This window comes from Triturus cristatus, chromosome 9, assembly GCF_964204655.1.
Source record: "Triturus cristatus chromosome 9, aTriCri1.1, whole genome shotgun sequence".
NCBI classification, from domain to species: domain Eukaryota; kingdom Metazoa; phylum Chordata; class Amphibia; order Caudata; family Salamandridae; genus Triturus; species Triturus cristatus.
This window is the reverse complement of record NC_140592.1, coordinates 1185661744-1185685415: the sequence shown is the minus strand read 5'-3', so window position 1 is coordinate 1185685415 and position 23672 is coordinate 1185661744. Positions and strand designations below refer to the sequence as shown.

General features: G+C 49.8%; 1 protein-coding gene across 2 annotated transcripts in view; it reads left to right on the top strand.

The window, feature by feature from the left end:
* Window positions 1–23226, top strand: part of LOC146799595 (mucosal pentraxin-like) — a 44894-nt gene extending 21668 nt beyond the window's left edge. For both annotated transcript variants that reach the window (XM_085627168.1, XM_085627167.1), the window contains exon 3: window positions 21441–23226. In XM_085627168.1, the coding sequence (XP_085483294.1) occupies window positions 21441–22105 (665 nt within the window). In that variant the 3' untranslated portion in view covers window positions 22106–23226. The remainder of the gene's footprint in view (window positions 1–21440) is intronic.
* Window positions 23227–23672: the final 446 nt, after the last annotated feature.

Below are 23672 nucleotides of genomic sequence, written 5' to 3'. Positions count from 1 at the left end.
GCGATGATGCAGAAGCATGGGAGCCTTCCACAAGCTGTCCCATGCTAGTCGACGAGTACAGGGAGGTCATTGGCCGGCAGGACCATCAACAAGCCTTGCAGATGCAAATAGCGGATTGGGACTGAAGCTGCTGTGTTGCAGACTACAAGGTCTGTGGAACTAACCCAGCAAGGGTAAGTTAGGGCCAGCCCTCAGCATGCAGGAGAGCCATCAAGATTCGATGGAGCCCCCTTGAGGACCCTCTGCCAGCAGGCACAAGGAGTATCAGGGAAGCTCCAACAGCACACAGGAGATGTAGGCCCATGATACAGAGGATGCAGGCAGGACATCATTCTTGGAGCTGTGCGATACAGGAGGCTGGGATTTCTGGGAGTTTGAAAATCTTTTGTAAAGCGAACCAACAAGCTTTGGCAACGACAAACAGACCCCGTACACAGGGAGGCAGTTCATGTCGGCTGGAGAGGGATTACAGTCACCCAACTTGCAGGGCAGACTGGTCAGGCCTCTGGAGAGCCAACAAACCCCCACCTGTGTTTCAGAGCCAGGAGATGTCCATGGGACAACAGTATGAGCAAACTGGCCATCGTTGAGGTGCCATCTGATGCAGAGAAGTGACTCCTTCACTTCAAGGGAGATTTCTTCTGGCTTTGATGCAGGCTGAGTCCTTGGTGACTCGGTGGATGCACGGCAACGGAGTAGCAGAACTTGAAGAAGCGCAGGGAAGAAGATGCAGCAGGAGTCCTCTCACCGAAGCAGTCTTGTCTTTGGTCCTGGCTCAAAGAACAGCAGAGTTCCACTTTCCCCCCAACAGAAGGATCTTTGGATAGTCTTCAGATGACAAGCAGTCAGATCTTGAAGTTGTTGTCAGGACGAATCTAGGGACCTACCCTCATGGGAGCCCTTACGTAACCCTAAAAAGGGGAAGGACCTCTTCTGTGGTGACCCGCCTATCATATGGGGTCAGTGTTAGACCTGGCACATTGGTGTGAGTCTCCCTTCCATTTTTCGCTGTGCCTCATATGTTTTTGCTGGTGTTAGTTGCTCAGGGCACTGTGCCACTGCTGTCCAGTGCCACAGTGCAAGTGCTCCCTATTGTAAATTAATGTATAATTTGTGATTCCATGATTGGTTGGTTTGGTTTACTTGTCAGACCCTTGTACAGTGCACCAGGAGTGCCCAGGACTTGTAATCCAAATACTACTGGTGGGCTTACAGCACTGATTGTGCCACCCACAGAAGCAGCCTGTAAACATGTGTCTAAGGTCTGCCATTGCAGAGCCTGCGCACAGTCTGGTACTATCATGCTGACTGGGCAAGTGCACCCACTTGCCAGTCCCTAAACCTTCCCTTTTCTTCATATCAGACACCCCTATGGTAGGCCCAAGGGCAGGGTGCATTGTAAGGATAAGGTAGGACATGCCCTGATGTATGTGACATGTTCTAATAGTGAATTACAACCATTTTCGTTTTTCACTATTGCAATGCTACCTTTTCTCCATAGGCCAGAATGGTTATTACATCTTATAATCCTAACTGACTCAGAGAACATGGTAGGAATTTGAATTTAGTATGCCTGAACTCAGGATGATAAAATACATCTTTTAGTGAAGTTGGTTTTAACATTCCGTGTTTGAAAATGCCACTTTAAAAAGTAGGCATTTTCTTGTCTAACCATTCAAACCTGCCTCTGCTAGGCTGTGTGTATTCCTTTGTCTGGAGTTTGAGTGACAGGACTGGGGAATTCCAGGAGACAGGGTGAGGTGTCCCAGTGGTGAATAGAGAGATCTGCATCCAGGTGGGTGGGAGGAGTTGCACCTGGGACCTGAATAGGGCTGTGCCTGCCTTCCACAATGCTGGCTCCACCTCCTGGGGAGCGGCTGATGTTTCTGCCCTGCACAGTGAATGAAGAGAAGGAATCCTGTCAACAAAGTGCTCCAGAGCTGTACTTGCCTTCCACAATGCTGGCTCCACCTCCTGTGGGGCGTCTAATGTTTCTGCCCTGCACTGTGAAAGGAAAGGAGAGGTCTGGTAAACAGAGTGTTCAGGAACTGGTTTGGACTGGGCAAAGGCCCCTCTGCCTTCGGAGGACAAAGGATTTCTGGGTATAAATATTGGGACCCTGATCCCAAGAATTTAGATCACTTTGGGAAAACAAGAAGAATCTCTGCTGAGGGAGGAACCAGAAGAAGCTGAGGAGGAAACTATCCCTGAAACTGGGGGATTGGCCTGCAGTGGTTGCCTTACTGCTAAAGAGAGGAGAAAGGAACTTTGTGTGTACTTTTGCTCAACTTGTGAAGGATTTCTAAGGGCTTGGAAAAGAGCTTGCCTCCTGCTGAAGTCTCAGGAACAACAGACTTCACCCCACAGCTCCCCAGAGTTCTTTGGAAGTGTCTGCTGCTGTTGTTGGGCCTTCTGAGGGACTGTGTGTCGCAAGGAGCTGGAAGCCCGACTCAAGAAGGAGAAGTGTGCCGCCGTCGGAGCTGTTGTCGTCGCATCTCGTAAAGTGTGTCGCCGCTGCAGCATCGCATCGAGCGGAAGCGTCTCGCATCATCCAGGAAGTGTCTCGCAACACCGAAGAAGCGTGTCGCCATCGTAGCTGACGCATTGCACTGCATCAAGAGAAGAGTCTCGCATCGAGGAAGAAGCGTGTCGCCATCGCAGCCATCGTAGTTGTCGCATTGCACCGCATCAAGAAAAGCGCCTCGCATCCACGGAGAAGCGTGCCGCCATCGGAGCTGCTGTCGTCGCATCGCGTAAAGGGGTGTTGCCGCTGCAACATCGCATCGAGCGGAAGCGTCTCGCAAACATCAGAGAAGAGTGCCACTGCCAAGGCCGCTGTCGTCGCATTGCGTAAAGGGTGTCGCCTCTGCAGCTGACGCATCGAGGCGAGTCTTCTCACAACATCGGAGAAGCGTAATGCATCTGGAAGATCTTCACGTCTTTATTTCTTTGCACCAAAAACTTCATCGCATCAACATCGTTGCAACACTTTCGCTGCCCTGCGTGTCGCATCTAAAAGGTACATTGACTTAAAGTGTCGCATTTAAGAACTTAAGAGAACTAAGCAAAATTCTACCATCTAATGTAACAGTATTGTGTATTTTTGTCGTTTACTGGTCTTGTGGTAAATCTATATAAAGAATACTTATTTTTGATATAAAACCTGTGTGGTGTCCATCTGTAGTGTTGTCACTTGGTTACTGTATGTTTTCACAAATGCTTTACACACTGCCTCTGAGATAAGCCTGTCTGCTCGTGCCAAGCTACCAAGAGGGTGAGCAGGGGTTATTTTAGGAGTGTACCCCCTTACCCTGACTAGAGGAGAGGATCCCTATTTGTCACAAGTACATACCTATGCCAACTAGAGACCCCCAAGTCTAACATTGGTGGTCAGAGGTGAGGATTCTGGACTTGCATTTGTGACTCATGTACAGTGATTGGTGAACACTACTTAGTGAGTGCAGACCTTAACGCAACCAAAACTTGTTGTCAGATTTCTTTTTGGGACTTTCTATTTTTTTTTTTTTATTATTATTTTTTTTTTGAAACCGTTTATTACAAAATTCAAAAAATATACAGAGATGGGCCTACAACCTTCAGGCCGGCCGCTAGCAAGCAAGAGGAGCATGTGATACAAACAATAGCGTGCATGCCGCGGCAAAGGGAAATGCACAGGAGTTAGAAGCGGTGGTAGCCACACCATCCGGGCACACATAGCGGTTTCATTTTAATATATATAACAACAAAAGAACAAATCCACAAGGCAACCCACAATCGAAAACAGCAGCCTGTGCTCCCCTAGCGGGGGGGACCCTACCAATCCATAGGAGTAGCAAGGGGGGGAAAAAGGTCAAGACTGGGATTAGGTGGACTCAGTGTCCGGGACCGGGGAGATAAACTGGCTAAGGGGATGGGGCCGGTGACGAATCGGGCAATAACGGCGGGGTACAGATTCCCCCGCGGTAGGCGTTCCAGGGGCCCCATACGTTCACCCATGTCCCAGGCTTACCTCTCGCGACATACACCACCTTTTCCCGAAACATGCACCAATCCATGTTATCCTTCCATGCCGAGACAGTCGGCGACCTCTGGGAACCCCACAGTTGAGCAATGTCGCGTTTGGCCACCATATATCCCAGAGTCACCCACCGCGTCTGCGGCACCGAGTAGTCGGTTGGCTCCCACACATTCAACAGGCATCTCCTCGCTTCGGGCAGCAGCGACACACGCGTAACCACCCGCAGGACCTCATGCACACCACGCCAGAATCGCTCCACCTCCGGGCATTCCCACAAAATATGGAAAAAGGTCCCCAAAGAACCACACCCACGCTTACACAACCCGTCTACAGCATATCCCATACGCAGTAGCCTTGGCCCCGTGACATAGACCCTATGGAGTACCTTGAGCTGGACGAAGCGAAGGCGGGCCGGTATGGCCACCTCTTTCGGGGAGGCCACCGCCGATACCCAGTCCTCGTCATCCAGCTCCAATCCATCGGCCACCCATGCCTCACGAAGGTTAGTCAGCAGTCCCGAGCGGTCATTGATAAGTTTTTTATAGATCAATGAAATCGTGCTGTCCGGTACATGTCCATCTAGCACTCTATCCTCCAGAGGGGAACACTCCGGGATGGAGGCAACGTCCGGGAATACGGAGCATAGTGCATGATGGATCTGCATATACCGAAAGTACTCCCTGTCCTGTAACTGGAATTCTGTCCGTAGCATCTCGAACGTTTTGAATCCCCCCCTAGTCCAGAGATCACCCACCCTGCTGATGCCTATCATGTCCCACTTTTCAAAGCCCTTCGAGGTCCACAGGGAGCCCAACTGCTCAGATGCGTATAGTGGCGACGCCCGGGTCAAACGATCTTTCCACCCCATCGCCGCATTAGCCGCGTGCCACACTCATACCATGACACGCGTGGGGCCCGTCAGACGTGCGTCAAGCGAGCCGGAGTACAGTGCTCGGTGATAATCACCACCCGGCAGTAAAATCTTATCCATTTCAAAGGCCGGGTTTAGAGCGGGCCCGTACAGGCCGTGATTAATCGCAGCCAGCTGGGAGGCCCAATAATACCGTTTGATATCCGGGAGGGCGATCCCCCCGTCATACCACGGGAGCGTCAGCTTCGCCAGGGCGATACGCGGTCTACCCTCCCAGAACAGTTGGCGCTGCAAACTCTCCACCTCGCGAAAGTAGCGCGCCGGGACGACGTCCATTGTGTTCTGCAGAGCGTACAGGAAACGCGGCAGCGACATCATCTTAAACAATGCCGCCCGGCCGAGCGGCGAGAGCGGCAAGCGCCTCCAACGCGCAACATCCTCCTTCAGGCGCCGGACGGGGGGAAGCAAGTTCTGACTATATCGGGCCTCCGCGTCCAGGGTAATGAAGACACCCAGGTACCGGAATCCCCGCGGGGCGATCTGGATAGGACAGCCCCGCGGAAGGACAGGGGCCTCCCCAGAGAGAACATAGACGCACGATTTAGCCCAGTTGATGACAAGGCCGGAGTTAAGACCAAATGAATGCAATACATCAACCAGCACTATCAGTGATTTACGTGGGGAAGCCAGGTACAGGAGAATATCGTCAGCGTATAAAGATACGCGGTCCTCATACTCGGGGGTCCAGCGGAGACCACGAATAGAAGGTTCCCACCGCAGCCACTCCGCCAGGGGCTCCAAAGCGAGCGCGAAAAGGAGCGGCGATAACGGGCAGCCCTGCCGCGTACCCCTGCCCAGCTCGAACGAAGCCAACACTCTACCGTTCACCACGACCTGCGCCAGCGGGGCAGAGTACAGCAATTTTACCCAACTGATGAATCCTGGGCCAAACCCAAACTTCGCGAGCGTCGCCCAAATTTAAGGCCATTCAAGCGTGTCGAACGCCATAGTGGCGTCCAAGGACGCCAAAATGGCCGGCTCTCGTATAAACGGAACACGTGCGAGCACCCCATGCAAACGCCGCAGGTTAAGCGCTGTATTGCGATGAGGGATGAAGCCGGACTGATCCTGGTGAATCAAGTCACACACTACGCCGACCAGCCGATTGGCCAGCACCTTGGCGAGGATTTTGGGCTCTGCATTCAATAACGAAATAGGCCGATAGGATGTGACCCGGTCCCGTGGCCTCCCCTCCTTATGGATAACCACGATAGTAGCTAGACGCTGGTCTAGCGGGAGGGAACCCGCCGAGTGGGCCGCGAGGAACATAGCACGGAGATGTGGTGCCAGTGTATCCGGTTGCAATTTATACAACTCGATGGGAAGACCATTAGGGCCCATGGCCTTGCCGGAAGCGACCGATCGTATGGCGAGGGCACTTTCTTCGGAAGTTGGAGCAGCGTCCAACGACACTCTGTCCTCCTCCGAAAGGGAAGGCAGCGCGATATCCCTGAGCAGGGCGTGGGAATCTTCTTCAGAGCGGGAGGACACCGGGGAATACACCCCACGGAAATAGTCTGCAAAGCAGGAGACAATTTCTTCTGGTTCAGTGACACACACACCATTCTATTTCTCAATCAACGGGACAACTCGACTCGCTCTCTCCTTTTTGTCCAACCATGCAATCAAGTTACCAGCCTTATCACCCACATCATACAGTCTCCCCTGTTGCTCTCTACTGAGGCCCCTGGCCGCCTCTGTGACGAGGGCCTTATAAGCCGATTGCTTGAGCCGGAGAACATGTAATTTGTCATCCGTCACCCCACATTCTAGATCACCCTCCAACTCGGTTATCTCCGCTTCAACACGAGTCACCTCCTCCCGCTCGCGCCTCCGGGAATGGGAAATAAGGGACAAGGCCTCCCCCCTGAGTACCGTCTTGAACGCCTCCCACAATGAGATCGCCGATGACACAGACCCCACATTCTCGTCAAAGTAGCGCTTAAGGGATTTAACCAGCTCTGCGCGAATGGTGGGGTCACGCAGGTACCAGGGATTAATCGGGACCACCCTACCCTCTCCCCTCGGAAGAATATCAAAGTGCAACAAGAGTGGAGAGTGGTCCGAAATACCCCGTGCCAAATGGCGCACCTCCCCTATCCTCCCAACGTGCGCCGCCGGAACCAGGACATAATCTAGCCGTGAGAGACTACCATGAGCCCCTGAATGGAAGGTGTACTGCAGCTGCGTGGGATGTTTCAAACACCAACAATCCACCAGCCCCAAGGTATCCAAGAGGCCAGACAACCATGCCTGGGCACGGGGGAGATCCCTAGGGGGGTGACGATCCACAGTTCCGGAAACCACAGCATTAAAATCCCCCCCCACCACTAGAATCCCCTCCGGAAGGCCAAGGAGGAGGCGCCCCAGATCCGCAAAGGTGGTCGTCTGCAGCCCCGGCGGGACATAGACAGACACAAAAACGACCAGTCTGCCCTCCATTCTACCCACCAAAACCGTGTAACGTCCCCTGTCGTCATGGTGCACCTCATCAATCTCCAACGGGAGCGAGTTCTTAACCATAATGCCCACACCCCTTGAACCAGACGTGAAGCCCGAATGGGCCACAAGGCGGTAGCCCCGTCTATTCATGGCACAAAAGGAGTTGCCAATGAGGTGTGTCTCCTGCAGAAAAACTATATCGGGCGAAATTCGCTTCAAGAACTGCAGGACCACACCTCGTTTTATCCTGTCCCCCAATCCATTAACATTCCAGGACAACAAACTCAGTCCCCTACCCCCCATCATAAACAGAAGCCATCACTCGTCCCCCTGAGAGCACTTTAGAAATGATACAACAATGCTTTTGCCTTGTGGTAGAAACGAACAACACCCCACCCCAACCCACCCACCCCAACAAAACTCCCCCCTCCCTGCACCCCTGCATGAGCCCAGACAGCCCCCCCAACTTGCAGTGTGCCTGTCGCCCCTATATAGTGAAACTAGCTAGACCCCCTAGAGGAGGAAAGAGTACCCCTTCTAGACCCCACACAACCTCCAAGGGAGGGGAAAGAACAAAGACAGAAGCTTTAGTCGAAAGTGGCATCATAGTCGTCCAGAGTGAGGTCCAATATCAACCCCTCAGTCCCGATCCAGTGGGCCGTCTCCTCCCGCCGCCCCCCCCCCTCCATTTTGAGCACTACCCCCAGACAGAGTGTCCAGCCAGTCCCCTGCCGCTTCGGGACGATCAAAAAAGTGCGTGCGACCATCCACCTCTACCCGCAACTTGGCCGGAAGAGCATGGCGTATTTTAAGTTCATGTCCCGGAGCCGGCGCTTAACGCCCAGGAAACTCAGTCTCTGTTTCTGGACCGCTTGAGTGAAATCGGGATAAAAGTTCACCTCCATATTTTCCAGCTTAATCGGCCCTTGCAGTCTGGAGGCTTGCAAGATCGCGTCCCTGTCCCGAAAGTTAAAAATCCGGGCAATGAGAGGCCGCGGAGGGGCTCCGACCTTCGGCCCTCCCCCGGGAACTCTGTGGGCCCTCTCCACGGCAAAGAATTTACTCAGTCCCCGAGGCTGGAGATGGGTAACGATCAGGTCCTCTACAAAAAGATCTGCCGCCGCTTCCTCCCGTCCCTCGGGTACTCCGATGATGCGGATGTTATTCCTCCGGGCCCGACTCTCGGAATCTTCCAGGCGCCGATCCATAAGCACACTCGCCTGACGAAGTCGGTGCACCTCCGTTTGGAGGGCCGCCACCTCAGTCGTGAGGCCCGACGCGGTGTGGGCCAAAGAATCGACCCGGTCGTTGGTCTTGGAGAGATCAGCCCTCACCAGGTTGACATCCACTAGGACCGCGTCAATTTTATGGGCTAAGGTGTCAAACCGCTGGCCCACCGAGGCCTTCATCTCAGCAATGGCGCCCATGACTTCTTGCAAAGTCAACTCTGTGGGCAAATCCGGGGCATCCGGAGGGCACTCAGAGGACTTGTGCGGTCCACCGGGAGATCCTTTCGGGAGGGTGCAGCGGTCCATGATGTTGGCCTGATGTGCGGCGCCACGCCGAGTCGACTTGGCCTTCAACCGATCGCCATCTTGTTTCGTGGCCATCGTCGCGGGTCTCACCCCCTCACCAGCCACGCAGTAAAAGGCAAGCAATCAAGGCCACGGGCTCCGGGGGGTCACCCCAGGACGGCGGAGCGGGCCACAGCAGGCAGGCAGGCTGGGTCACCCAGCGAGGCCACCCCAACACAAGGAGCGCCGCGATCCCACTTGCAAAGACGGCAAGGGGGCGCGAAAGTGAAAGTGAAAGTGCGGGGTACGCGACTCGCCAGGCCCAGCCCGCCGTTGTTGTTCACTTTGCCACCGGGTCGCCCCCAAACGCGAGTCCGGGGTCAGGAGCGAAGGAGGCCGCAAACTTCAATCGGTGCTCACTCCGGAACCCGAGGTCCGATTCGAGAACGGGAAACGGGTACCACCTCGGCTCAGGCTCACCGACACAGTCCCCTCAACCGATGCAGGATGAAGACAAGATAAACGTAGGAGGTCGCGGAGGTCCTCGGGAGCCTCGCACCTACGCGGCCATCTTGGTTGCGCGCTAGGCTCCTCCTCGCGGGACTTTCTATTTTTGAGTACTGTCAGTTTAACCACCATGGAGAAAGCAGCATCCATAGACTCTTAATACTGAATTTGAGTGGGAAGAAGAGAAAATGGACAGTTACACTGCAAAGCAGCTAAAATTCTTCTGCAAGCAATTTAATGTTTCTACTACTGGATGTAAAAACAAGGCAGAGCTCTACAAGGCGCTGAGGGCCTGGGTAGAAGCAAGGAATGCCACTGATGATGATAATGCAGAGGAGCAGCTGGATGGGCCAGCAGGTCCAAGAGGAAGGAGAACCCCTTCCCCTGCCGGTAGCAGTGTTTCTGGTAAAAGTCTATCTCCAGAGGAGTTGGCAGATAAAAAAGAGTGTAGGATGCACGAATTGGAGCTGACCAAGCTCAAGTTAAGTGGGCAGTTAGAATTTGAAATGCAAAGTAGAAAGTTAGTCCTAGAAGAAAAGAAACTTCAGTTTGAACATGAACAGATTTTGAGGGAGTTGAAGTTGAAAGCCCAGAGCTTAGGGAGTACTCCCTCTGGTAGCAGCACACCGTCAGTGCCTGTGGAACCTAGAGTATACATCCCTAAAGATGTAGTGAAGGAATTTTTTTAAAATGATGATATTGGGCAGTGGTTCAAGGCCTATGAGGTAGCCATGTCTTCCCACCGGGTCCCTGAGAAGGATTGGGGAGCGGGGTTGTGGGGACGGTTCCTTAGTGAGGGGCGGGACACACTGCTAGATTTGCCTTCTGATGTCTATAATTCCTATCCCCACATGAAAGATGCATTGATGTCTAGGTATGGTTTGACCCCTGAGATGTACAGACAGAGGTTCAGGGGTTGCTCAAAGATAGCAAACAGTTGAATATGTTACTTTTTTCTGCAGAGCATTGGATGGTGGGGTGAAGGGTAGCAAAGTCAATAATTTTCAGGGACTGCTTGATTTGATTGCATGGGAGCACTTGTCAAGTAACTGTTTTCCTGAGCTACGCCAGCACCTGATTGATAGTAGGCTGACTAATCCTAGGAAGCTTGCTGAGGAGGCGGACCGCTGGGTCAGTACCAGGGTCCACAAGGGTCACGTGGGAGACTCAGCCAAGAGTGGGCAGGGTCCCCAGCAGAAGAGTGGGGGGGACAAGGGTAAACAGAGGGAGTTCCATAAGAGGCCCCAAAGTAATCACCAAGGGAACCAAGGGAAAGGTTCTCAGCCTCCCCCCCCAGAAACCGTCAGGGGTCCGACAGGTCCCTCTGTTCAAAGTGGGCCCCCGAGATGCTACAAATGTGGAGAACTGGGTCATTGTGCCAATTATACCAAGTGTCGCCTGTTTGGAAAACCAGCACCCACTGGTGCAGCCCCCCAGCAGATGGCTAGTGTAGCCCTGGGTGAGGAGATGGGTTCCCAAGGTGGGTGGGGTCCCGCAGAGATGTCCCTTGTCTCATTAGGAGACTCTGAGGTGGTCCCTAGGACCCAGCTGCCTGATAACACTAAAAAATACAGGCAGTGGGTGACCATCAATGGCCATAGAGTGGAGGCTCTGAGAGACACAGGGGCCAGTGTGACAGCTGTCAAGTGTCACCTGGTGTCTCAAGAGCAGGTTGTCCCTGGAGCATTCTACCCAGTTGTTGCTGCTGACAACACAGAGAGTCACTGCAAGGTGGCTCAGGTTCCATTTGAGTGGAGGGGGGGTCTCTGGTACTCTTCAGGTAGCTGTGAGGCCCGCCATGCCTGTTGACTGTTTGTTAGGGAATGACTTGGAGAGCTCACCTTTGGCGAAGGTGGAGCGGAATGCACATTTAGAAATGTTGGGTATGCCTGACTGGGCATGTGTGACCACCCGGTCAATGGCAGCGAGTAAAGGTGCTTAAGAGGCCTGGAGCCTGAGAAGGAGGCCCAGGTACCTGCCAGCAAGAGGAGGGCAGGGGGCGCGGGAAACCGGCCCCCAAAGTTCCCACGGTCCAGGAGAGAGCAGACCCTGAGGGGGATGCCCTGGAGCCTACAGGGGAACAGGTAGCCGAACTGGGGGACCTGCCTGAGCTGACCCATTGGAAGCAAGAAGGAGGACCCTCCAGGGAGGAATTCTGCAAGGAGCAGAAAGAATGCTCTTCTCTTGTGGGTCTGCGGCAACAGGCTGCAGACCAGGCAGCAAGTGATCAGTCTGGATCACATTGGATCTACTGGGAGAATGACCTCCTGTATACAGAGCCTAAGGTTGCTGAGCCTGGGTCAGCCCGTGTGCTGGTGGTACCCCAGCGCTTCAGAGCCTCCCTACTGGGGCTGGCTCATGATGTTCCATTTGCAGGACATTTGGGGAAGGACAAGACCTTTGAAAGGCTTGTCACCCATTTTTATTGGCCCCAAATGCGCAGGAGTTCAGACACTCACTGCAGGACATGCCAGACTTGCCAGGCAAGTGGTAAGAGTGGGAGGAAGCGCAAGACTCCTCTCCAGCCATTCCCTGTAGTCAGCACCCCCTTTGAATGGGTGGGTATTGACATTGTGGGGCCACTGGACCCCAAGACAGCCATGGGCAACAGGTTCATCCTGGTCTTGGTAGACCATGCCACCCGGTACCCGGAAGCCATACCTCTGAGAACAGTGACGGCCCCCGTGGTGGGACGAGCACTGATGGGAATTTTCTCCAGAGTGGGATTCCCTCGCGAGGTAGTGTCTGATCGGGTCACCAACTTCATATCCAAGTATATGAAGTCCCTGTGGCAGGAGTGTGGTGTAACCTATAAGTTCACCACTCCTTACCACCCCCAAGGAAACGGGTTGGTTGAGAGATTCAACCGAACCCTCAAAGGCATGATAATGGGTCTTGAGTAACCTATGAGGCGTAAGTGGGAAGTCCTCTTACTATGCCTGCTCTTTGCTTACCGTGAGGTGCCACAAAAATCTCTAGGGTTCAGTCCCTTTGAGCTTCTGTATGGACACCCCGTAAGAGGACCTCTAAGTCTGGTCAAAGAAGGCTGGGAGCAATCTCCGAGGAAACCTCCCCAGGATGTATATAGCTACATGCTGGCCTTTAGGAACCAGACTAGGCGTTTCAGACAACTCACTGAGGCGAATCTGGAAGCCAGCCAGGAGGAGATGAAGCGGTGGTACGACCAGAATGCCACTCTGGTTGAGCTTCAGCCTGGACAGAAGGTGTGGGTCATGGCCCCAGTGGAGCCCTATGCGCTCCAGGATAAGTGGACCGGCCCCTTTGAGGTTGTGGAGTGCAAGAGTCCGGTTACCTACTTGGTGGACTTGCGGTCTCCCAGGAACCCCTTGAGGGTCCTGCATGTCAACCGCCCGAAGCCCCACTTGGAGAGGTCCCAAGTGGGCATGCTCTTGGCAATAGATGCTGGGATGGAGGAGGAGACCGAGCCTCTTCCGGGCCTCCTGGCAGCCAGAGAGCAAGATGGATCAGTGGATGGTGTCAACCTCTCTTCCACCCAGACCCCTGAGCAACAGAATGACTATCACCAGTTGCTAGGGCAGTTTTCTGATCTGTTCTCCCTGGTTCCTGGTGTCACTGATTGGTGCGTCCATGAGGTGGACACTGGGGACAGTACTCCTATGAGGCACAAGGCCTACAAAGTGACCGACAGGGTGAGAGCTTGCATCAAAGAGGAGGTCTCAAAGATGCTTGCGCTAGGGGTAATTGAGTCCTCTAGCAGTCCTTGGGTCAGCCCAGTGGTCATGGTCCTGAAGGCTGCTGCACCGGGTGCCACACCCGAACTCCAGTTCTGTGTGGACTACAGAGGGCTCAATGCAGTCACCAGGACTGATGCACACCCCATCCCCAGAGCTGATGAGCTCATAGATCGGCTAGGGGCTGCATGGTACCTCAGCACGTTTGACTTAACGTCTGGGTACTGGCAGATCGCCTTGACCGATGGGGCAAAGGAGAGGTCAGCATTCTCCACACCAGATGGGCACTACCAGTTCCGGGTTATGCCCTTTGGGTTGAAGAATGCCCCTGCCACCTTTCAGAGGTTGGTCAACCAGGTGTTGGCTGGACTGGACTCGTTCAGTGCCACCTACCTGGATGACATCGCAGTTTTCAGTGCCAGTTGGGAAGAACATCTGCGCCACCTCTGGGAAGTGTTGATGGCGCTGCGGAGGGCAGGCCTCATGACCAAGGCGAGTAAGTGCCAGATCAGGCAGGGTTCCGTGGTGTACTTGGGACACCAGTTAGGGAGTGGCCAGGTGGCGCCCCTACAGCCCAAGATTGAAACCATCCTGGCTTGGGAGCCGCCGAAAATCCAGACAGAGGTGAGAGCCTTCTTAGGACTCACGGGTTACTACAGGAGGTTTGTCAAGGGGTATGGCAACATTGTTGCACCCTTGACAGCGCTGACTTCCACGAAGCAGCCCAAGAAAGTGATTTGGACTGACACCTGTCAGGAAGCTTTTGAGGCCTTAAAAACTGCTATGTGCACAGCGCCCGTGCTCTTGGCACCCAACTTCTCCAAGGAGTTCAGACGCATCAGAGCATGTTGTGGGGCTGTTCTATCACAGATGAATGAGGAGGGCTTAGATCAACCTGTAGCCTTCATCAGTAGGAGGTTACTTCCACGGGAACAGATGTGGAGTGCTATTGAGTGTGAGGCTTTTGCTGTGGTCTGGGCACTGCAGAAGCTGAGACCCTACCTGTTTGGGAATCACTTCCGGGCTCAGACAGACCACAGGCCCCTCAGATGGTCGATGCAGATGAGGGGTGAGAATACAAAGCTGTTAAGGTGGTCCATTTCCCTAGAGGGGATGGATTTCACGGTGGAACATCGTCCCGGTACAGAACACGCCAATGCTGATGGTCTGTCCAGATTTTTCCGCCTTAGTGATGAGAACTCCCAGGAGGTAGGGTAGTTCTCCCCACATTTCAGCTGGAGGGGACATGTGTTAGACCTGGCCCATTGGCGTGAGTCTCCCTTCCATTTTTCGCTGTGCCTCATATGTTTTTGCTGGTCTTAGTTGCTCAGGGCACTGTGCCACTGCTGTCCAGTGCCACAGTGCAAATGCTCCCTATTGTAAATTAATGTATAATTTGTGATTCCATGATTGGTTGGTTTGGTTTACTTGTCAGACCCTAGTACAGTGCACCAGGAGTGCCCAGGGCTTGTAATCCAAATACTGCTGGTGGGCTTGCAGCACTGGTTGTGCCACCCACAGAAGCAGCCTGTAAACATGTGTCTAAGGTCTGCCATTGCAGAGCCTGCATGCAGTCTGGTACTGTCATGCTGACTGGGCAAGTGCACCCACTTGCCAGTCCCTAAACCTTCCCTTTTCTTCATATCAGACACCCCTATGGTAGGCCCAAGGGCAGGGTGCATTGTAAGGATAAGGTAGGACATGCCCTGGTGTGTGTGGCATGTTCTAATAGTGAATTACAGCCATTTTCGTTTTTCACTATTGCAAGGCTACCTGTTCTCCATAGACCAGAATGGGCAGTTTGGTTATTACATTTTATAATCCTAACTGACTCAGAGAACATGGTAGAAATTCGAATTTAGTATGCCTGAACTCAGGGTGATAATATACATCTTTTAGTGAAGTTGGTTTTAACATTCTGTGTTTGAAAATGCCACTTTTAGAAAGTAGGCATTTTCTTGTCTAACCATTCAAACCTGCCTCTGCTAGGCTGTGTGTATTCCTTTGTCTGGAGTTTGAGTGACAGGGTTGGGGAATTCCAGGAGACAGAGTGAGGTGTCCCAGGGGTGAATAGAGAGATCTGCATCCAGGTAGGTGGGAGGAGTTGCACCTGGGACCTGAATAGGGCTGTGCCTGCCTTCCACAATGCTGGCTCCACCTCCTGGGGAGCGGCTGATGTCTCTGCCCTGCACAGTGAATGAAGAGAAGGAAGCCTGTCAACAAAGTGCTCCAGAGCTGCACTTGGCTTCCACAATGCTGGCTCCACCTCCTATGGGGCGTCTAATGTTTCTGCCCTGCACTGTGAAAGGAAAGGAGAGGTCTGGTAAACAGAGTGCTCAGGAACTGGTTTGGACTGGGCAAAGGCCCCTCTGCCTTCAGAGGACAAAGGATGTCTGGGTATAAATATTGGGACCATGATCCCAAGAATTTAGATCACTTTGGGAAAACAAGAAGAACCTTTGCTGAGGAAGGAACCAGAAGAAGCTGAGGAGGAAACTATCCCTGAAACTGGGGGATTGGCCTGCAGTGGTTGCCTTACTGACTGCCAAAGAGAGGAGAAAGGAACTTTGTGTGTACTTTTGCTCAACTTGTGAAGGATCTCCAAGGGCTTGAAAAAGAGCTTGCCTCCTGCTGAAGTCTCAGGAACAACAGACTTCACCCCCCAGCTCCCCAAAGTACTTTGGAAGTGCCTGCTGCTGTTGTTGGGCTTTCTGAGGGACTGCGTGTCGCAAAGAGCTGGAAGCGCGACTCAAGAAGGAGAAGCGTGCCGCCGTCGGAGCTGTTGTCGTCGCATCTCATAAAGTGTGTCGCTGCTGCAGCATTGCATCGAGCGGAAGCGTCTCGCATCATCCAGGAAGTGACTCGCAACGCCGAAGAAGCGTGTCGCCATCGCAGCCATCATAGATAACGCATTGCACCGCATCAAGAGAAGAGTTTCGCATCGAGGAAGAAGCATGTCGCCATCGCAGCCATCGTAGTTGTCGCATTGCACCGCATCAAGAAAAGCGCCTCGCATCCACGGAGAAGCGTGCTGCCGTCGGAGCTGCTGTTGTCGCATCGCGTAAAGGGGTGTCGCCGCTGCAACATCGCATCGAGCGGAAGCGTCTCACAAACGTCAGAGAAGAGTGCCGCTGCCAAGGCCGCTGTCGTCGCATCGCGTAAAGGGTGTCGCCGCTGCAGCTGACGCATCGAGTCGAATCTTCTCGCAACATCGGAGAAGCGTAACGCATCTGGAAGATCTTCACATCTTTATTTCTTTGCAACAAAAACTTCATCGCATCAACATCGTTGCAACACTTTCGTTGCCCTGCGTGTCGCATCTAAAAGGTACATTGACTTAAAGTGTCGCATTTAAGAACTTATGAGAACTAAGCAAAGTTCTACCATCTAAAGTAACAATATTGTGTATTTTTGTCGTTTAATGGTCTTGTGGTAAATCTATATAAAGAATACTTATTTTTTATATAAAACCTGTGTGGTGTCCATCTGTAGTTTTGTCACTTGGTTACTGTATGTGTTCACAAATGCTTTACATACTGCCTCTGAGATAAGCCTGTCTGCTCGTGCCAAGCTACCAAGGGGGTGAGCAGGGGTTATTTTAGGAGTGTACTCCCTTACCCTGACTAGAGGAGAGGGTCCCTATTTGTCACAAGTACATACCTATGCCAACTAGAGACCACCAAGTCTAACAGTCAGGTACACTACACAGATGGTCAAGCCAGTCAGGCTCCCAAGGGCGAAGATTAAACATGGCAGAATCAGAATCAAGTGGTCACCTGGAGGAGCTCTGGGGTGGTGGCCACTCCCCTGTTACTTTTGTAGTTTAGCACCAGAGTGGGAGACAAGGGCTCCTGAACTGGGTAAAAGTGGTTTATGCAAGGAGGGCACCAAATTTGCCATTCCATGCAGTCTGGTGGTGCTCATAAGCGCACCATCCTACCAAATGCTAAAGGAAAGGTGGTCACATCTCTCCTTCACAGAAAAATATTTGTTTAGCTTCCTCTGCCTGAGTAAAGCTCATCAGCAGGAGGGCAGAACACTGTCTGGCAGTCAGACCCTGTAAGGCTAGATAGGTAGGTATTAGGGGGTCCTCTAGGGAGCCCAAGTACATGGTATCATGACCATGCGACTAACAATGGAATCGGTGCAGTTGCATGATTTCAACAAGTACGATACCAAACATGACCAGGTTTTGAGCAGCCATTATGTAGTTGGACAACTTGACTTGCCAGTATTCACTACATACCTTATAATGGCTGTCCCGCACTTATAAAGCCCAGAGAATGGAGTCTTGGGTTTGTAGGGGTACCTCTGCTCGTACAGGTGTATCCACACACTTAGAACCAAGCAGCTTGCCCTTGAACTCTGGGGACTACCTTAGGGGTGACCTATAGGTTTAAAGTGCCGTGACACAGATATAAAGCACCTTTTCACTCAGGCAGCACGTGCAGCTCTGCAGACACAGGTTGCATGGGCTCCCATGGGTGGCATAATGCATGCTACAAATCCCTACCATATACTAGGGACTTACAATGGTACCCCTGTATGCCAATTGTGGGGTGTACAAAGTACTCCCCATGGAATTTAGAGGAGAGAGCGCTGCCTCTGGGGTCCTGGTTAACAGGATCCCAGTCAACTACAGTCAAAACACACTGACACGAGGCAAAAAGTGGTGGTATTCACGCCAGAAATATCCTACTTTCCTACATTTGCCACTTCGGATGTGTGCTGTACAGTGCAGCATCCATGCGAAGTGGGAAAAGGTAGTAGAAATAAAAGCATTTCTACTTTTAACACCTACTTCCGAGAAGCTTTATTTTTTGGTGCAAAACCCTCACTACTATTGTTAATAGATAGTGTTTTGCAGCAAAAACCATGGGTGATTGCATGAGAATGCCCATGCAGGGACGGCTCTAGGGCGGTGCGATGTTTGCCACCGCACTGGGTGCTGACTGGGGTGGGGGTGTCCATTTTTGCATGTATATTATCATTTTAAAAGCACCTGCTGCTGTGCTCCTTGCCTCTAGTAATTTTCAGACATCGATTAAAATGTCAAGATTACTCGTCTTCCTGGAAAGAGCCCAGAGGATTGTCTAGTGGAAGTTTTGACTCATCCTAAGGTAGTGCAGAGGGTTAAAATGCTTGCTGCTAAGAACGTGTACCATGCAGATCACAAAGTGCAAGTAATGTAAATAGGTCAGTGGGTTACTACTTCTGTAAGAGAGCTCCTTTTGTTATTTGTCGTTTATAAGTCAAAATCCTAATATAGAACATTGAGGTATCAACTTATCCTAACCTTGCCAAAAGGGTTCATTTGGGTATAAAAAATTCTTATTATTAAAGAGAACCCCTAAGAATTATATTATGTTTTAAATTCTGAATTTGAGCTTTTCCAGAATAAGGACTCAAACTATATTGCCTACCAGTATCAATGACGTCATCCCTACACTACACCTTGTAGTCCTGTCTGATGTAACAGTTCCTATACACTGAGTGCACACATATTATTGTCTCTGTGCACTGTGTATGTGTGGTGTAAAGTGCTCTGACACCTTACACTGGTCTGAGTGTTGCTATAAAACTAAATGTATCTGAGAGACAGTAGTTATGGAGACTTGAGGGGCACTGTTAAAGGGTGCTAGTGAGGGAATCCGTAGCAGAGGTGGTCATGGGGGCTGGCCAACAAACATTGCCGCACAGGGCACCACCAGTGTTAAAGCCAGCCCTGTGCCCAGGTCCCTACCGTGGGGCACCCCTTGACGCAGAACAAACAAACCAGCACCAAGAGCTGATTTTTGTTACTTTGAGAGTAACTTTGAGGTAAATAAAAAAAAAAAACATTTTGCCATGTGACGCAAATTCTGCGCAAAATGTTTGTTAATCTCGGCCAAATCTGATGGTAGATCTTTTAATAGCTTACTTTCATGGAAAGAGAAAATAACTGTGAGAACCCTTTTTTTGTAGAAAACATTTCAATAATACATTTAGGTAATTTTGTGCCGTTAGTGGTCATTTGTTGACTTTGACATTCCGTGACACCCTCTGAAATGTATCCCTGCTTAAAATACTGCCGTGGGACAGTTCTGGCCGCCTCCCTGTATCGCTCTCCGATTTCACCTTATGAATACTAAAGTCAACATGTTCACGGCCTATGGCCAATAATAAGAAAAAGGATTGTGTGACAGACCCTGTCATAACGCCTATTGAGATCTGGGAAAACATGACTAGGATTTCTGGTTGAGGTGGTGGACTCTCACAGAACGTTCCCAAAGGCCTTATAGGCCTAACTGGGGGGGAATTTGATATTAAAAAGGAAGGACGGGCGGGAAGGGTAATGTTCTTTCTCCGACGGCCCTTACTCCATCACGCCCTCCACTGAGAGCTTACAGTTTGCCCATCTCTAAACGAGGCAGATGGACCGAGAGTTTGGCGGACAGTACCATGTCCTCAACAACTCTAAATCAGGGCCATAAACTTTACTTGGAATCCTTTTAACTTGATATAAGAAATACTCATGAAGTGATCAGATTATCTCTGCTTGGGAACCTTTTAAGAATACTAGTACAAGAGATGAGCTTTAATTTGGACATTTGGGTATAAGAAGTATGACATTTGTTAATGACTCAGCAGAACCGAATAGCACACAACTACATTTTTCAATGTTGAAAGATTACTCCATGACACAGTTTTTCTGGACTTGCTCAAAGAAGGCTTTCCACAAAACATAAATAAGGGAGAGTGGTACAGAGTCCATGAATATGAATCTGATAAAAGGCATATATATTTGTGAATTGTATTCAAGATCTCAACCATGTACGTTTTTGCCCGCCATTACATTGAATTTGGTGTCATTTTAAATAAAAGATTCTTTAGCCAAATGAAATTATGAATGCCCAAGAGGCTCTACATTTTGTATGTCTGCCACCAACAATAACTGATTGACATATGGCTTACATATTTTGTAAACAATTTCCAAATTTATATTAATTGTGCTGGATTATTCTGTATGTTTTATCTTGCCATTTGATGTATGTATAGTACTGAAATCTGATCTGTATTTTATAAGTTTCTATTTTGAAATGTTTTGTTCTTTTATTGCTCTCCTTGTGAAGTTTTGCACAATAAAGATGATTGTTTATGGAACTCTTTTTGAAAGAAGAAACGTTCCAATGTGGCCACCAAGCAGACACATGCATGGCCATCTTGGAATTGTTTTTCTCAATCTTTAAAAAGGAACTATTTTAAGATGGCCTCCCGTGCATTCCAGATACGTATGCCATTGGTGGAGACACACAAGAACGATTATTTACCAGTCATTAAATTGAGTTGCTCCAAGTACCAGATAGGAGAGTTACATTGGTGAGCAGTTAAAATAGTTCGGCTACTTTCAACAGGGCAAAATACAATTCTCAAATCAGAGGTTGCTCACCGTGCACAGTATAGACATAGAGAATATGTATCCAATGGGTTTGGGCTGAACATTAAACAGACAGGTTCTTCAAAGGAGTCCTTGGCTTGTAGAACCTAACGCTATTTGTAGGGGCACTCAAATAATAGAAGGGGCAGAAGGCAGGAGAGGATTGCAAAGAACATGCTAGAGATGCCCCCTCTTTTGAAGGGGAGGCTCATTTGTAATGGAGGAGCTATTTTAGTTGCAAGCGACAGGATGGCCTAATCTTAAAAATTTCTGCAAGGCCCAGAGAGAATGCCTCTTCTCAAGGGCCTTCAAGAGAAGATGAAGCACATGCAAACAAGGAACACACTTAGACCCTCCTTATGAGTTGGCCGGAATTCGGTGCAGGGATTCCGGGTGTGGAATCAATGATTACGCCCAGTATACCCACTACAAATTCTGGTGATTATGAGTTCTTACCCCAGAATTAGAAATAACTGCTCAGACCTGAAGATAGCAGGCCCTTTACCAGGTACATTTTCCCAATTCCAGTAACAAAAAAAAAGCATTGACATTTTCTGTCTATTCGGACCAGACAGAAAAAGTCCGTGGTGGCTGCAAAGAAGTGCATGAGGAATGGGGGAGTCGAAGCCTGGGCTGGCTTCAGTCTATAGATGGAGTATTGATGTGCTGCTTCAAGGATTGAATGGGGGGCGGCTGTGCTGCCGCCCCAGTCCCTATCACTGCTCAGCTCTGGGCCTCAATCTGCATGCAAGTGACTTTAAAGTGGCCCACTGGGCAGCACACTGTAAATACAAGACCAACATTGTAAAAGCAAGTGTTTAAATGTACTGCATAGGTATGCTTTCTCCTCTTTTCCATGGATGCTAACATCTGTAATATCTCCATTCTTCCTCCACAGACATGAATGGCATGTTATTCGTTTTCCCAAGAGAATCAGACACTGACCAAGTGATCCTGGAGCCACACCTTGCTGCTCCGCTGAAAGGTTTCACTGTCTGCCTTCGCGCAGTCACAGAGTTGACTCGTAGCTACAGCCTCTTTTCGGTAAACAGTCCCACTCAAGACAACATGCTCCTTCTCTACGTGAATGAAGGTAAAAGCCCATCTTCTCTCACTGTGGGCGGCCAAGCCCTGGTGTTCAGCACTCTGGGATACTCAGTGGAAAGAAAGCACATCTGCGCCACTTGGGACTCGTCTACAGGAGTCACACAACTCTGGCTCAATGGGAACCCATTACCCAGGAAAGTCTTAAAGCCTGGATACTCCATTCAAGGACCACTCAAGGTGATACTTGGACAAGAGCAGGATTCCTTTGGAGGTTCATTTGACGCAAAACAATCATTTATCGGTGAAATAGGCGATGTGCATATGTGGGATTATGTTTTAGCACCTGCTGACATACACCAGGCCTACATTAACAACAAACACTTGTATGGAAATGTCATAAACTGGAGGGCCCTCTCCTATACAATAAAGGGAAATGTGCTGGTTGAACCAGTGCAGCAGAGCATCTGGGAAAACCAGGCATGTAACAGCAAGCCCATGCAATGCAAGGCAATGTGAGTGAACCAGGTCCCTTGCAGTAAACCAACGTAGGCATACCAAATACTGGGCTCGAATCCCAATATTAGCAAAAGACCAGGGCCCTCCTGTACAAAGCTATTTAACGGTCGGTATGGCTCCAGTTAAAAAAATCTGAGCTATTCCAACCTCAAAATGGCTTTTCTAAATTCTCCAAACCCATTTGGCGATTCGATGACAGATTAACGAATTTTACCGAATTACAAATTGGTTTGGGGTCTAAATAAAGATTTAGTATTTGGAAGGGGAGTGATAAGGGCGTCCCTTCCAGTTTCCGAATCTTTAAGGTATGTATTAATGTTTTGTGATCTTAATCTGATTGCAAAGTATTCATATTTTACCACCTCTTCACTGGAAGAGAAGCCATTTACAAATGGGAAGGGATGCCCAGCGGAAATCTTACCGTTTGTGAATGTTCATAGAAAATGTTTTATTATGAGCTGACTCTGGTCCGCGAGACCTCTGTCTGCTCATAAAAAAAGTTTTTGTAATTATTTTTTTTTTTAAATGTAGCCCGTTTTCCTTTAAAGCGTGGGTCGAATTGTGATCCTTTGCCAATTGGTATTTTGAGAACCAACCTATTAAAACATAGGTCAGTTTTCAAAATACCAATGAATCATTAGAAGTCGGTGTACAAATTGCGATAACTTAACAAATCAATTTTTGTACATTCCTTTTAAGGAATCACAAATTGCAAATCATTACTTGTCTAAATTTACAATTCCTTAAATGGAATCTTTGTTCATGAGGGCCAAAGCAAGCTCCCTGCCATGTTTTTGAGGTATTTGCTACTTGTAGGGCTTGCTCTGGAGTTAGCGTAATAATGAACAATGCAAAAGCATCCAGCATTAGGTCTGCATTACCGCTGTCAGAATATTTGTGACATGTAGATTTCATAAATAGTTGCAATATATCAGTTTCTGTTTCTAAAAGTTCTTTTATAAACACATCAACTTGCTGTTGTTGCATTACCGATACAAAAGTATAAATTGTGAAGTAAGTGACAATGCTGTTGTGTGTATTTGGTATTGCCACCCTTCTGTGATGTGTGCTGAAGATATTATCCTCTTAGAAATATCATAAAATAAATTATTTCAACAATAGTCATTGGTTGTAATTAATTATGAGTTTTTTAAAATCATTTCTGGACGTTGTAGAGCGCACAGGAACCCACAAAAGCATCTTGTCAAATTGTGAAACTCCATCCAAATAGATATATCCATGCTTTAAGTTTAACTTATTAAATATCAACATTTTACAATGGGCTTTGTAAAAAAGAACACAAGTCTATCTGGAGGAACGCCTTCATTTCCACTATTTCCATATTTTCTGATAGCAAGTGTATCAGAGTTATTTTCAATGGTGTTTTATTCCACATTTCCTATTTCTGCAGCAGTGATGAAGCCAGGGCGGGCAGCTGTTCCATCATCTATTGAGCCAAAAATTGCATTACAAAGTGAAGGTGAAGGTGAATCATGTCAAATTGTTCTGCTACCCAGTTGAGTGGCGACATTGAGGAGAGGTCCATTGCGAACAATTGATCAGATGT